The sequence below is a fragment of the Cynoglossus semilaevis genome, chromosome 1 (genome assembly GCF_000523025.1).
Source record: "Cynoglossus semilaevis isolate Cse_v1.0 chromosome 1, Cse_v1.0, whole genome shotgun sequence".
Taxonomy (NCBI): Eukaryota; Metazoa; Chordata; class Actinopteri; order Pleuronectiformes; family Cynoglossidae; genus Cynoglossus; species Cynoglossus semilaevis.
The window spans coordinates 11,747,143-11,763,720 of NC_024307.1; the positions used below are offsets into that span (position 1 = coordinate 11,747,143).

At 39.2% G+C, this 16,578-nt stretch overlaps 2 protein-coding genes across 2 annotated transcripts; both read left to right on the forward strand.

Moving 5' to 3' along the window:
• Positions 1-6,749: 6,749 nt before the first annotated feature.
• On the forward strand, positions 6,750-8,497 carry bdkrb1 (bradykinin receptor B1). Its single transcript, XM_008311288.2, has one exon. It carries the CDS (start codon positions 6,750-6,752, stop codon positions 7,809-7,811), a length of 1,062 nt encoding a protein of 353 aa, XP_008309510.1. The 3' UTR covers positions 7,812-8,497.
• Positions 8,498-11,574: 3,077 nt separating this feature from the next.
• Positions 11,575-13,186, forward strand: gpr65 (G protein-coupled receptor 65). Its single transcript, XM_025063198.1, has one exon. It carries the CDS (start codon positions 11,904-11,906, stop codon positions 12,897-12,899), a length of 996 nt encoding a protein of 331 aa, XP_024918966.1. The 5' UTR covers positions 11,575-11,903; the 3' UTR covers positions 12,900-13,186.
• Positions 13,187-16,578: the final 3,392 nt, after the last annotated feature.

A 16,578-nucleotide genomic window follows, 5' to 3' on the forward strand; every position in this document is an offset into this window, starting at 1 on the left:
ACAGAGGCACGGACAAATCTCTGAGTCCGAGATAATGATGATGACATGATTCATGATTAGATTTGCACTGAATGTAATTATATCACAATGGGACCAAATCACCCATCTGTGAGCCCTGAAACCTTTTCAGAGAACAGGTTTTAGGCTCACAACAAGTCAGGAAAGATCTCTCCTGGAGAGGGCGCTTAACGCTGGTTACGATGACATCATTCAAGTATTGCTGTATGTATTATTTTGCTCGCGTTGACCCTACAAAAAAGGGACGTTGGTAGAATCGGTTGTTATGCATCCTTAGTGTGTTTAAATACTTATGTAATGTTTACATGTTTATATTTTGTCATGTCTTTCTTTGTATGTGGATGTAAATATTGCCTGTACTGTCCTCACTGTAAGCATTAATAAATAAGATAACAATTGATAATTGTCTCTTTTACTACTTAGAAAGATGGATAATGCTTTACATTATAAAACAAATATATATGTATGTATATACAGTATATATATATTTATATCTATATATAATAATATATCTAATAAAAATAATGTTTTACTTTGACATAAATTGTATCTGCCAAGTCATACATCAGGGGCGTCAAACATGTGGCCCGTGGGCCAAAACCGGCCGAGTAGGGGGCTCAACACGATGATGTTTTGTCAAATGATCTTTCATTACATATAGTAGTAATATTATTTTCTAATATACTTGTACTTATTTGCATGAAAACAAAGGAGGGGGGGGGTTACACAGACTTATTGTTGTCAACAGGTAATTATGTCATGATTGTACTGGTTCCGGCCCACTTGACATCTAATCAGGTTGTATGTGGCATCTGGACCAAAGTGAACTACAGTATATAGAATATAAGAGTTCTTTTTGATGAGTTGCTGACACGTTTGGACGAATGGTCTTTTTAAATAATTAATAATTTTAGCAAACTATATTCAAATATGACTCCACTCAAATGCAATGTTTAATTTTCTTTCTTCTGCCATGTGTTTTCATCCCATTTTGATCAGTCGGCTGGTGCATCACCTAATGACATCACTGTCATTTAACCCCACATGTCGTCATTTGAAGTCGTCGTGTCAGAAATGATGAGGCTGTTGAAAACGACGAAAATGACTTTGAGTCTCTGAATTAAAAACAGCTGAATTGAAGCCTGACTCTTTCAGGGATCAATGAACTCCCTCACCACTGAGCAACACCAGATTCTGTAAATGTAAAAGAAAGTTGGAAAACAAAAGTTTTCAAAGCCGTAACAACTGCTTGCTAAGTGTTTTTTTTTTCTGGTATTCCCTGACTCACACTCTCCAGATTTAACATCAGGCTCCTGGCAAAGACTTTCCAGTGGTGACACACAAACATGCTCCGTCTTCACTGGCTGTTTGCTCTCATTGTACATGACTGCCTCTGCACCGTCTTGTAATGGCCCACTGTTGACTCAGTGTGGGCTGTGGGCATGCTGGGTACACCCATAGTTGTCTCAGAAATGAGAACATGTCATGCCAAACAGGAAACCTCGGTCAGGAGGCAGGCTAGGGCTGGAAACTGTTGTGAAATAACATGAAGCCGTTTAGTCCGAGTGGAAGAGACTGCACTGAGGAAAACACAGCGTATTTTTGTCCTGTGTGATTGTGAAACTCTGTTTTCAAATCTTATTTCACATCTGGACTCATTGGTCAACAATCAGAATGTACATTTAAATAGTGGGGATTAATAAAAACATATGCTTTATTTATTATTAATTAAACTATCCCCGTTTTAATGCCATTGTTCCCAAAGTGGGGGGCACGGAATTATTGCAGGTCTTTTTTTTCGTCATTTGTGTAACACTGGGAATTTGATTTTTTAGGAATTAGAATGTTTGAATTAATAAAGTTCAGTGGCATTTTGAAGTAATTTACAAAAAGTACAAAAGGGGGCGCTGCAGAAAAAGTTTTGTTTTCTATAGATTATTTTTTCTCTCTGACTCCGTCTGCAAAAGCCACCTGCTGCTTCAAATCACAGCACAGTTTATGTCACTCGACAGCTTGTTACTACGACTGCTGCCAGTTCACACTTCGTCCCTCTTATATGGTGGTGATAACCACCGGCATAAAAAAAAAAATAAAAATACTCATCTCTACATCCACACACTGGTTTAGCTAAAACCAAAAGGTTAAACTTCCCAGAAAAGGCTCCAAACACAGAGTTAAAGTCTGCAGTCAGTGGAAAGTTATTATGTCAAGAAAAGAAAATAATTATATATCTATTTTTGTTTTTATTTTTTTCACCTGCCAAACACTGGCTGTTTCTGAGGTTACTTCAGTTGAACCACTAAGTTACTGACACTGGCTGCAGTAACGGCTCATTGAATCCTCTCCTGTATGTGATTATGAAGCCAGTGAAGAGTCGGAGTTCAGGTCGGAGCTGGAGGAAGTCTGTTCAGACCAGTAATGATCTCAAACCAGCTGAGCAAAGTCTAAACCACGAGACGATGATAATGTGTGATGAGCTGCAGGTGTGTGTGTCTGTGGCTAATTAAAATTTCAGGTGTGTGATTAAGTGGATGCTGCGAACTGATTGGTTCTTCCAGTAAAGGTTCCAGCATAAAAACCTGGACTCATTCATTTGCTGGGGATTTTACTTAGGATCAGTCAGACTGAACAACTTGTTGAAGTTTTTTTGTTTTGTTTTGAGGGTTTTGTTGTTTTTGTTTTGTTGTGGCACTTCATTTTTTTTTTTTTTTTGTGGCACTTTATTATATTTTATATTTATATTTATATTTTTAATGCTGGTCACGTCTTAGGAGTTTTGAGTATATATTTTATATATATATTTATATTTTTAATGCTGATCATGTCTTAGGAGTTTTGAGTTGAGGTTGATACGAACAGACATGTTTCTAGTGGAAAGGAGGTGAAAGAAATGGGATGTATTGTATTGTTAGCTTCACATAAGTCACATTTCTAGACAGCTAGCTGCTGCTGTCCTGCTTTTCACGTCATGGGACGGCTCCATGAAAATGTTCACAAAAGGTGTTTTATAAAGCTGTACAGGACAACAGCTTACAAGCTAATTACATTTTAGCTCACAAATGGCTAATCGTTGGTCATAACTGCAGCAAAAATCACAAACCAGATGATCAGAATGTTTTTGTCAGCTTGCCTGTCCCTGCTCCTTCCTGTCTCCTCCTCCTCATTAGTCTCATCCCTTTAACCTGTGCCCAGTGGTTTCCCTTTCCATCCATCTCACTGCTCACGGCTGCAGTCTGTGTGTGCCCGGGGGGGATACATATGTATAGCTATTTTGTTTCTGAGTTAGACTCAGGTTTACAACGCCCTCAACCTACAGTGTTTTGTGGCTACGCTGCCGTATCCCATGAATTTATTAAGGAACTTTTCTTCCTTCATTCTGACGTTGTACAGTGCCATCATGTGGTGCTATATGGAAAAGGATGCTTCGGTTTACAGTTGTTAGTTGTACGGCATACATTGCTATTTTCACTTTCCAAAAAGGCAATATTTCAAATCGCCATCTCATTTTTTTCTCTTGTGCACCCCCTAGTGGAAGTTCGCACACCAGCAGGGTGCACGCACCACACTTTGGTAATTCCTACTTTAAGAAGATCTTTAAAGAAACACACAGGAAAAACAAGAGAGAGAGAACACAACAGAGGGCAGCATTGCTGCAGATAACACAATATTAACACAGTTAACGCTGTACACTTGTAGTAGCCGACACAGTTAACGCTGTACACTTGTAGTAAGTAGCCTTATAAGAATAACAGGAGATTACATTTGTAGTACTGGTTACTGTACAAGTACTGGTTAACTGAACCAGTAATATATAAAAAAACAGCTTATTGTATGTAAATGCTAACCTAACAACACAAATCCATCAAACCTTTTATATTTAGATATAATAAATATATATTATATTTATATGAATTGATTTATGTATTTATATTTATATGATTAGACACTGTTTATCTGACTGATTGTCTTCTCTTATTAACAAACAATAAAAGACTTATCACATTTTCAGAGTAAAATAATCCTTGTCTATGTCATCTCTGAAGCCTGCAGTAGTCAGTGTTAGAACTTTTATCTTTGTATTCAATTTCAATCTCCGTCAGTTACATTAGCATCGCGCCGACATGCACTGAACATGTCCAGCGACAGAAATCTGACTGTTTGCTAAACAAGTTGATATATTAAAGACTTTGGCCGAGGCCATGGAAGAATGCCACAGTGTAAACAGAAGAAACGTTGCGAGCACATCTCCAAGCTGCCTTCGCCATCAGGAGCTACGTGAACGCAGATGTTCTTCCGTCTTTTCATGGTGATTATTTCAGCCCCAGGATGAACCTTTCACTCAAAGATATGGTAATCAGCTTTCCATGTTCCCTCAACTTGTATGAATGCTGTAGTCTTTGTAAAATACTCACTGTGTACATCACTGTGTATTTTACGAATACCTTTGTTTTTTTTACTTCCTGGTTGTGTTTCGTTTCTCTCTGTTGTGTCTCTATAGTTTTAGACATGGACTTTATCTCCCTAAATCTCTTCCCAGATAATCAATATTTACATTTTAATCGTTTCAAACTCTCCGGTGAAGAAAATAAACAACTCCTTCAAGATACATTTCTCGTGTATTTGGCCTTTTCCTGGAGAAGATTGTGTTTAAGTTTGCGTCTTTGACATTAGCCTGTACAAATGCTCCTCATACAGGAAACAAGAGTATATATAAAATGTATGACAAATGGAGAGTAGGGTGGACCACCCAGAGACTTCAAAAAGAACTAGGAGAAACTTCTGGCTTCAGATCTTCACTTGCACTTGAATTGTTCTAGAAAGCAAAAAAAAAAAAAAACCTGGCTGAGAACCAACGAAATGGTTTTCCGACAGTGGCTGCTTCAGAGAAGAAGACGGCAACAGAGTCAGAAACTTCTTCCTCTCCTTACATCTCTATATTTCTTATGACTTCTCCCAACATTATATTTACCATCAACACTATCCTTCTGCCCCGGAAATGGACAAACACTTTAATTGTTAATCCTTCGAGAACATATTTTAGCACTGTTGAAATTGAAATGTTTGACACATTTAAATACATTAGCACAATGAAAACCACTGTCTGTTCAATACTGTGTCCCCTCTACTTATTGTTGCTCTAATGCAGTGATTCCCAACCACTGTGCCGTGGCAATTCCTGGCAGTATATCAATTGTCATCAACTAAACAGGCTGAGATTTTAGTCAATTAGGCCATTTAAACTAGAGATTCACAAAGTGAGGTGCGAGCTGCCACTAGGGAGTGCATGAGACCAAATAAATGTGATTGCTCTTTTTGAGTATTTAGGATGTGAAGTAATGACTAGGTACACCAACTCTATGACATGTCCACCTGCTGCTGTTTGATCTCATTTAGTTTTTCATTAAACCACAGCTACAGTGTGACTTATCACATAAATTGTATTTTTTTTTTTGACTCACTGATGTCTTTGACAATCATAATTATTGAGGAAATGTTTTTTTGATTTTTCTGCACCAACTAAGTTTCCTGAAAACATGACTACGTCGCCACCTCCTGACCCATCGGAGCCTCAACTAAGTTTCCTGAAAACATGACTACATCGCCACCTCCTGACTACATCACTGTGTATTTTACGAATACCTTTGTTTTTTTTACTTCCTGGTTGTGTTTCGTTTCTCTCTGTTGTGTCTCTATAGTTTTAGACATGGACTTTATCTCCCTAAATCTCTTCCCAGATAATCAATATTTACATTTTAATCGTTTCAAACTCTCCGGTGAAGAAAATAAACAACTCCTTCAAGATACATTTCTCGTGTATTTGGCCTTTTCCTGGAGAAGATTGTGTTTAAGTTTGCGTCTTTGACATTAGCCTGTACAAATGCTCCTCATACAGGAAACAAGAGTATATATAAAATGTATGACAAATGGAGAGTAGGGTGGACCACCCAGAGACTTCAAAAAGAACTAGGAGAAACTTCTGGCTTCAGATCTTCACTTGCACTTGAATTGTTCTAGAAAGCAAAAAAAAAAAAAAACCTGGCTGAGAACCAACGAAATGGTTTTCCGACAGTGGCTGCTTCAGAGAAGAAGACGGCAACAGAGTCAGAAACTTCTTCCTCTCCTTACATCTCTATATTTCTTATGACTTCTCCCAACATTATATTTACCATCAACACTATCCTTCTGCCCCGGAAATGGACAAACACTTTAATTGTTAATCCTTCGAGAACATATTTTAGCACTGTTGAAATTGAAATGTTTGACACATTTAAATACATTAGCACAATGAAAACCACTGTCTGTTCAATACTGTGTCCCCTCTACTTATTGTTGCTCTAATGCAGTGATTCCCAACCACTGTGCCGTGGCAATTCCTGGCAGTATATCAATTGTCATCAACTAAACAGGCTGAGATTTTAGTCAATTAGGCCATTTAAACTAGAGATTCACAAGTGAGGTGCGAGCTGCCACTAGGGAGTGCATGAGACCAAATAAATGTGATTGCTATTTTTGAGTATTTAGGATGTGAAGTAATGACTAGGTACACCAACTCTATGACATGTCCACCTGCTGCTGTTTGATCTCATTTAGTTTTTCATTAAACCACAGCTACAGTGTGACTTATCACATAAATTGTATTTTTTTTTTTGACTCACTGATGTCTTTGACAATCATAATTATTGAGGAAATGTTTTTTTGATTTTTCTGCACCAACTAAGTTTCCTGAAAACATGACTACGTCGCCACCTCCTGACCCATCGGAGCCTCCAACCTCCGCAGAGTGGAAGCTGGTCTACTCCGTGGTTCCTCCCTACATCTTCATCTTATGCCTGGTTGGCCTCCTCTGTAACAGCGTCGTCCTGCTGGTGTTCATGGCCCACAGGGATCGACTGACGGTGGCGGAGACCTATCTGACCAACCTGGCTCTGGCCGACTTTATTCTCCTGTGTGGGCTGCCCTTCTGGGCCATGAACATCCTCAATGACTTCAACTGGCCCTACGGGGACGCTTTATGCAAACTGGTCAACTCCCTCATTATCATCAACTTCTACACCAGCATTTACAGCATAGTCATGATAAGTGTGGATCGATACCTAGCCCTGGTGAAGACCATGAAGGCCAGGTGGCTGAGGCGGACACTGTACGCCAAGATCGCCTGCCTCGTCCTGTGGATGTTCGGACTTCTGCTGAGTCTGCCGACCATGCTTCACAGAAAAGTTCAATTCATGCAAGAGTACCAGACCATGTCGTGCATCCTGGATTACTCTGAAGATGTCTCCTGGAAGCTGGTCAATCAAATCCTCATGAACCTGGTGGGTTTCGTGCTGCCCCTGCTGGTCATGGTTTTCAGCAGTGTGAACATAATTATAGTCTTAAACCAGCGGAGGAAGACCATGGGGTTCCGTGACGGCGACGACAAAAAGGCCACAGTGCTGGTTTATGCTGTGACCGTGCTGTTCTTACTCTGCTGGGGTCCTTTCCAGGTCTTCACCTTCCTGGACACACTGGTTGACCTTGAGGTTCTGGAGGAGGACGTGTGGTTCCACAGTCTGGACATAGGAGGTCAGGTTTCAGTGTACCTGTCCTTTCTCAACAGCGCCCTGAACCCACTGCTGTACGTCTTCTCTGGACAGTACTTCAGGAGGAAAGCGAGATCCATCTACAGGAGGAAAGGACACCGTCGCAGGGGGTCAGACATGACCATCTATCAGCGGTCGGTGGTCTCCACCTACATGGTCAGAACTGATCAGATTAAACCTGTAGTCCTTTTTAAAGCCAAAGATCAGATGTGAGTCCAACTTGTGATATCTTGACCGCTGCTGATGACTCAGCGGTGATGTCATCATGATGTGGTCAAACGGAGCTGTGTGTAAATGTATGCTGTTTTCAGGAAAGTATGACGAGAAACAGGAGATCGCAGATATAGTACAGTACGGCTGGGAAATGACTCAAACACATTACTAACCACTTAGCCAATTTTTTCAAATTTTGTGCAATATGAAGTTCCATCTCTTTATCCTCATTTTACAAACCTCATTATCTGAATAGCACCAAACTGTACTCTGGTTTTACTTCTGAACTGTGTTTTTTTAAAGAAAATGTTACTTCTTACAGACATTTTAATTAGTTGACATTTTGTGCATCCTTTGGCTGGGTTTGCGACGTATATATTAAAATATATAATTTCACGTTTTGGTATTTTCACACTGACAGCCGCTAGAGGGCACTCACAGTTTGTGTACCAGTATCCGCTACTCCAATATGTCACACTTTTTTTCATCCTCTGGCTGGTGCGACTTATAGTCCAGAAAATACAGTTGTCTTTTGACAGAATTGTAACTTAATTTTAATTCTAATTTAATTTTAGTTTAACATAGAAGTATCAAATTATTTAAGTCAACTAAATTTAAATTAGATTAGGCTAAAATTAATTGTGAAATATTGTCATCTGTTTATAAAATAATGTTTTTTGATACTAATGAGAATATTGTTTTTTGTTTTTTAGCTAAAATTAATTGTGAAATATTGTCATGTTTTTAAATATATAAACTCTGTTTATAAAATAATGTTTTGTTTTTTATGATACTGATGAGTGTTGTTTTTTTTTCAATTTATTCAGCATATATAATATTATTTTATAACAAATAATAACGTTTACAATGACATACATAGATGTATTAAATGTTGTCAATTTACTTCAAGGCTCGGCCATATTCAGTCAACACTACGTTATAGGCATGTGAATCACAAGTTCAAGACTCTGATATCTACCTCCAGCAGTAGTCCAGCTCTGACAAAGACTGGAATTTTAAACACTGCAGACGTAAATCCAACTGTTGGCTAATCCCACATTTTTTCCTGCCTGACTCCTGCACTCTGAAGTGAACCTTCATGGTGATCCAGGCCAGACTTTCTTCTATGACTCAGACTGAAACACTAATCAATCTTTTTTTGCCGACTAAAACCAAGATTTTGTCTAGAACTTGGCGGACTTTACTACAGTAGATTTATCAAATTATACCCACCGGTCAGGCAGTAATAATAATAATAATAATAATAGCTTGCATTTATACAGTGCCTTTCATAATAGCTAAGGTTCGTTACATGAACACGAGCAGCGCAGTACAGCAAAGTTCATGGATTAAAAGGAACAAATATTATTATAAAATTTCCGTTGTCTTGAGTGATTTTTCAGTGTTAACTGGTATCTTTGTTAAAAACGATCAAACACAACTACAATCATTTAGAGACCTGGGGACTTAGATAGAAAAGATACACCCGAACATAATATGTTTTAGTGCTTCATATGTATGTGTTGCTCTTTCTTAGGGGTAAAAATGATTAAATGTACGGAATGTAAGTGGAAAAACTAGGTCTTCTTTTATTTGTATTAGCATAACCAATATATTGTTTTTTGTTTTTGTTTTTGGGGGGGTTTTTTTGCGTCCAAGGTTTGTACTTCCTGATTTGTAATGACCACAGATGACCACAAAGGGGTGCTGCAAGATTTCTCTTCCAGTTACATATAAATGAGACCGTGGAAGAAAGGTCTCTAGTGTTGACGGTCAATTTTTTTTCATAGATTTTTCTCGACTTTAATAATTCTTTTCTATCCACAGAGCACTTCTGTTTGTATCTGTTTTTTGTTTTGTTTTTTTCGGGTTTTTTGTTTTTGTTTGTTTTGTTGCTCAGAGTTATGGTGAACAAAACAGGTACGGGAACCATGACAGGTTCTGTTATTCACTGTTTATTCAGAAAGGGTTTAAAACACGATATCAGGAACAGTTAAAGGGCAGGGAAATTTTGGTGGAGGAAATGACAAAGCAGCCGTAAAAGAGGCCGAAATTAATTATCTACAGACCGCGTCTGATGATTTTGGAGGAACGTAAATTTGAACAAGAGTTTATTTGAAAGTGTCGTCGGCTGAGAGGTGAAAACAGCGGGAAAACAAACTCTAGATGTCACTACAATGAGTGGCTGAGGCAGCGGCGTCTGTGGGTAAGTGGGCAGCAAACGTATCAACAAGCAATTGTGGTTTGAATCCCACTGCATGCCTGTTTGAACCAGAAAGAAATGTTGAACCACAGGTTTACCATCCAACTCCACCCATCAGTTCGTGCCAAAACCAACAGTGGATAAAAGTGGAGCACAAAGAGAGCTAGCCAGCTGGTAAAGCTAATATGTATTATTTAGTAGAAAGAAAGAAAAAAAGAATTGCTAATATGTATTATTTAGTAGAAAGAAAAAAAAAATGTATCACAGCTGTCAGTAATGAAGTGGCAGCTCAGCCAAATAATACACTTTTTAAAGGTTGGTAGTGATGTTTTTAATCATACTTTTAAAATAATAATGATTAGTTAAAAAATGTTCTTTTTTTGTTATCAATTACTAGAGATTTCCAGCGTCAGCATTTAAATTCCAGGTGAACCCACATGGGGCCACAACCCCGATGTTGAAAAGCATTGCATTAAGGTATTATCAATGGTAAACCCCATAGAGGCATAAATGTTCTACAGTGTGAACATTTGTTCAACTCTACAGTATTTGTAAATGTAATGTCTATATTTGTGTACATCAGGGGTCAACAACTGTATTTGTTGGAGGGACAGAATTTGTCTGGACGTACACCTTGAGGGCGGGACATTAAAACAAAAATCATGTAAATAAATCACATTTCTGTCTAACATTTGCTTTTTATTCAGCTGTGGACCAGCGTAGACGGCTCAGTGAGCCAGATTTGGCCCACAAACCACCAGTTTATGACCACTGGGGTACATGCTGATGTAAAACTTTGTAGCTTCTAGGTTTTTGTTCATTTTGATGCTTTTTCCATTTTTTTTAATGTTTGTTTTGTAGAAGAGTAAACAACAGTCCATCTTCATAGTCCTCTGAAGGAGAGACAGACGGAAAAATCAATAAAATAATACAGGCCTGTCGTTTCGAGGACACATGTTCAGTCACAACAACTTAATTTTTCAGTTCTGTCCGTAGGCTGCATCGTCACCATCATCATCATCTTCATCTCTGTCTATGTTGACACAACACACATGCAGACGTGCAGCCTGATATAGAAACTGTACCCAAATTAAATCTGCCTGTGGCTGTTGTTTGTTCAGTAATGGACTCAGCTGGTAATAAAAGCCTACAGTAGTGAGCTGTGACAGAGAGGTGTTGTGAGCTCTTCCTGTTTCTTTAAACCGGTTGATAAAGCCGAAGAGGACGGGGACAACGGGGACACAGAGTCGTCTCTACAGTTTTATTATCTCTATTTCTTCCATTAAATGAGGAGGCAGAGCCACATCTGAGTAAGTGAATAATATTTTTAACTTACTAGGGATTTTGTTGATTAATTAAAAAAAAAGCCAAGCTAAACTGCAACAACAACAACATTAGTCGTTTCGGGAGCTAGTACTAAAGTAAATTGTGCAAAAATCATTTTCATCAATTTCAAAGCCTAGTATTAATTTAATTTCCACCAAATAAGATCATATAATCGGATAGAAAATGATCTGTTTTGTTTCATTGAATTGACATTCAACAAACGTTTAGGTTTTTTTTGTTGTTGTTGTTTTTGTCCAACCATTAAAGTAAAACAGACCATTTTTAAAGAAAGTTTGATTATCTGTTGTTTTATTGATTTAACCTAGAGGTTCCCAAAATGGGGTGCAGGCCCCCCAAATGGGGCAGAATTGTTTCTGCAGGACATATAGGTTTTATTTTAAATGTTACATGTGATTTTATAGTTAAAATGTATTTGTTTAATAAGAAAAGCAGTTTTGTAGGAATTGTAAAACAAAATTTGTGCGTTGTGGGCGCGGGGGCCAATCATCTTGATTTTTAACTCTCGTTTGTCTCTACATAAGGTGCAAAGCCTTTACTTTGTGATGGAAAACTCCACTGCCATAGAAAACCTGTCTGTGGCCTTCAACTATTCCAGCTGTTACTCTGTCGACACCGACACCAGGAGGAGGGCTTTTCTGGTTTTCTACCTGATCGTTATCATCACCTCCATCCCGTCCAATGCCTTCTCACTCTACGTGTCCTGGCAGCACATCACACGAAACAATGAGCTGGGTGTGTATCTGTTCAACCTGGCCCTGAGCGACCTGACCTTCACTGTGGGCTTGTCTCTGTGGCTGGACCTCCTCTGGCGTGGGGTCTGGATCCACGGGGGCTACGCCTGTCTGATGTCCATCTACTTCCTCTATACTAACTTCTACACCAGCGATGTTCTGCTGTGCTGCATCTCGTTGGACCGCTACCTGGCGGTGGTGCACCCGTTCAGGTACATGTCCATGAAGAAGGTCCGCTGCGCGGCAGCGGTGAGTGTCGCCGTTTGGATTCTGGTGATCGTCTTCAACGCCAGCACCATCAGGTGGGAGGACTCCTACACTGGGGGGGAGTTTCCCGCCTGCTTTGACATCTTCATGCCATTCACTGAGTCCATGGCCCGAGCTAATATACTGCGTTTCCTGCTGGGGTTTATCCTCCCACTTCTCGTGGTGATGTTTTCCACCTGGAAGACCCGGTTAGCGGTGGGATCCAACATCGCTACAAAAAGGCAGGAACGTAAGAGGGTATCCAGGCTACTGACGGTGATTCTCCTCAGTCTGGTGTTCTGCTTCGGGCCCATCCACGTCATGATGCTTCTCCGCGTCATGTTGGATCAGTGTCTGGAAGCGAAATGGTATCTCTATCCTTACAAGATCAGCACTGCCATCTCCACCCTGAACTGCCTGGCAGACCCACTCCTCTACTGCTTCATCACCAAAACTGGACAGGCCAATTTCAACAGGGTTGTACTCTTCTTCAAGGGAAAGACAAGGAGCCCACAGAATACTGAAGTGTTTCAAATGCATAGCATCCAAATGCATACATGACCGGTCTATCACAGCATTATCAGATGTAAAATTGTAGCATGCGTTTACTTCATGTTCATATATAATGTTCACATAAATGTCTTCAGACTTCCATTTTTTTAATATATGATCTACAAAATGCAGAAAAATAACTACAGTGCTCCCTCTCTATATCGCAATTCTCCTTTCGCTCCCTCGGTACATCGCAGAGATCTTGCGAAATTTTCAATATATCAGGAAAGGTAGCAAAAAATAAACTAAAAGACATTATAAAATAATTATACATATGAAAGTTTTGGCTTTGGATTCTTGTTTTGAAATGGAGATAAGCGCATTTGCGAACGATCGCTGGTAGCCTTATTTACTTAGACGAGATCGTACACAGCATACTATTGGCTAATGCAATGCAAACTCGGTGTACTGAACTCTTGGATGAGAGGTGGGTTACTCTTCAACGTTGACCATGACCTGGATGACTGAGAATCTTCATAGACAAACTCAGTGTACTATTGGTTAATTCAGCATGCTCTTCGCAGCGCCCCCTGCAGGAACATAAATTGATGCTCTTCTTCAACTCAGGAATACAGTTGAGCCAAAACGCCCAGAGGCACTCTCTGTTTGAGCAGTGGAAAGACCAGCCTTGTGTGGAACATATTTATGTTCCCTGTGTGACGCCGTCACGTGTGAACCCATAAACGCTAAAGGTGCATTCATCACTTTTATTTTGAAAGAAGCCACGGATGATTGCGATTCTTCCGTCACGTGTTTTCCTCTGGTATTTAGGATGCGTGACACCACTAGCGTCGCAGTCGTGCCTTATCAACACTTAACAAGGCCCGAACAGGGACATGTGCTCCTCCATGTGACTCTACCTCTACCTATTCACTCCATCCACCCATTCATCCATGTCACATGATACGCTTCACCTAACACTAAATAACCTGCGTCAGCAGAACCTAGAGGCTGTAAAATGCTCATCTGAATACTCCTACCCCTCACCTTCCACCGTCCTTGGCACTAGAAGAGAAAAGACAGCCTTCGCTTGGATGTGACGTTCCAGTCAGGATCAATAGACCGTGGACTGAGAGTCTGCCCGACTGTTGGCAGAGTTCTGGAGAAGAAGGTGTCGACGAGCCTGCTGCACCTCACGGAGGGATAGAAAAAAAAAATTGAATATACTGTAATTTTTGGGTAATCAATCAAGAATCAACTGACTTATGAGAGACCTTTATGTCTCTGCTAACAGTGGAGTAGCAGAAATCTAGTGTTGCTGCACTGTATTGATTTTTTGTCTAGAATAAATACTAACAATCAACACTCTTTTATGTACAGTACATTCACCATCTGGCTCCGACCATAAACCGGTGTTTGCCGCTGTGAAATATCATAAAGTAATATTTGCTTTATCGTCGGCATATTAATACAGACTGAGATTTAGTTAATACTGTTTTGTTTAAATTATTCATTGTTATTATCTAGAGGCCATAAATACTAATAAGTACTCGGCTTTGAATATTTGCCTACAAATCTTCAGTCTGATCAGTGTGTGATATCACTACATCAGTGCCGTCTTAAATTATTTAAATTATTTAATTAAACTTAAGTTAAATTTCTATTATTAATGTATGTAAACTTTTCAAAATCAAAAATTAAATTGCTCCATGTACACATACAAAAAAGCAGATGTTTTGTTGAATCATCATGAGGTGTATGTTTAACCAATCAGAACCAGTATCAGCTGATGTTGTTGTTGTACTTTACAGCATAAATACCATATGTGTAGATTCTGTTTTTCGGTACTTTTAAAAAGTCAAAACACAAAATAAAAAGAATTGTGTGGAAAAAAAACCTGCTGTAAATAAACAACCAAAATAGGAATTCTATGGTAGATACTGTTGTGAAGCACAATGAGCTGCTTCAGGTGGCTGTGTCTGACAAATGCAAATTCATCACAAACAAATTTCTCCATCACAATTCTCCTGTGCTGGCTGTTCTGTATGTAAAGCACAATAAAAACTTTCACAATAAAACCATAAAAGCAACAAGAGGAGGCAGGAAAAAGGAACATGTTAATGGTCAGAGAGGCTGAACGAGCACACGTGGGCGGAGCACGTGATTTGAACTCACACCCATCCGTTTCCTTAACTTTGTTAGTGACCTGAATCTCTTAAAATAGACTTATAATTAATTTACTGTTACTTATACCAATAAATGTAGGTGTGTGTTTGCATGCATTCTTCATGTATGCGTGTCATTATTTGCCACTAAAGACCAAATACAGGTAAGTCCCCACACAATAAATACAAGGCCGAGTCATTTAGCAGTGGTCCATGGGGTTAGGGGGAGGAGTGTTCTCAAACTGTGGGCTGCTTTCAGGGGTATGTCATTTGACACATTTAGTTTTTAATATATATAGTATTATGGTTTTCAGTTGGATTATAATTTTTAATCTGATTAGTCTTTAATATATATAGTATTATGGTTTTCATTTGGATTATCATTTTTAATATGCAAGATAGGTGTGGATTAGTGATGATTAATGAAAAAATGTAATTATGGTTTTTATATTCCCATTTTAAATTGTTTGGTTTGAATGCACTTCCACAACTGTATTATTGTCAGTGCACGTGGCAATAAATACCACAATCGGTTCTGATATTGTTTTGGTGGACAGAAACATGTAGTTCATCCTCTATTCAGCAGACAAAGCAAGTATTGTATTTCCTTTACCTACCAACTGGCTTAAACCAGTGATCAACCACAGAAGGCACTCTTATAACCTCAGAGTTCTTAACTACAACACACATGAAAAATATATTTTTATATATTTGCAACTTTACAACATTCAGAGCCACAACATACAGCACAGCATATCCATAACAACTTGGTTAGTCAGTGGGGCCAATATTACAGTTTTCACAATTTCACAAAATCAATGTCTGGTTGTGTGTGAAATTATTACTGCACCGTTTTATGCAAACATTTACTCCACTATAACTCAGTGATTGGCTTTTAATCTTCCTGAGCTTTTCAGAATCTCTCACTTGGTCAATATAAAATATTCACACTCTCTGATTAACTCATGATTGCGCCAAAATCCATCCAATTTAAAAACTTGAGAATATAAACACTTCTTGGTGATTTCTCATGAAGAAGATAGTAGGGGGGTGAGGACGAAAAGATGGATGGAAAAAAAGGGAAGGAAAAAAATTCACTATAACCTTGGAGAAATCTCCACAAACACACGTTGTCACTGTTTCAATTACAAACAATTTACGGCCTCCCCTTTACTGATCTGTCACACTGATTAATTTCTGTTCCTGGTGCACAACACACACGTGGGAACATCGGACCACACGCACAGATGGAGACCTTGAAGGCTCCATCATCGTGGAGCCTTCTATGATGTGGTTATGTAATGTGGCATTTAATCACCCTGAAAAAGGCTTTTAGACAGTGTGTGTTTGGGGGTGTGGCGTTCCAATGAATCTGTGTCACTGATGTCATCTACTTTGTTCGTCCTTGTGACTCGTCCCGTTGGTGACTTTCCTTGGTTTAGGCCAGTGGTTCTTAACCTTGTTGGAGCTACTGAACCCCAACAGTTTCATATGCACATTCACTGAACCCTTTGGTGACGGCCAAGCGGGGGGCGTGTCATCACAAATCATATGAGTCGGGTGTGTGTCTTGTCCTCTGCCAA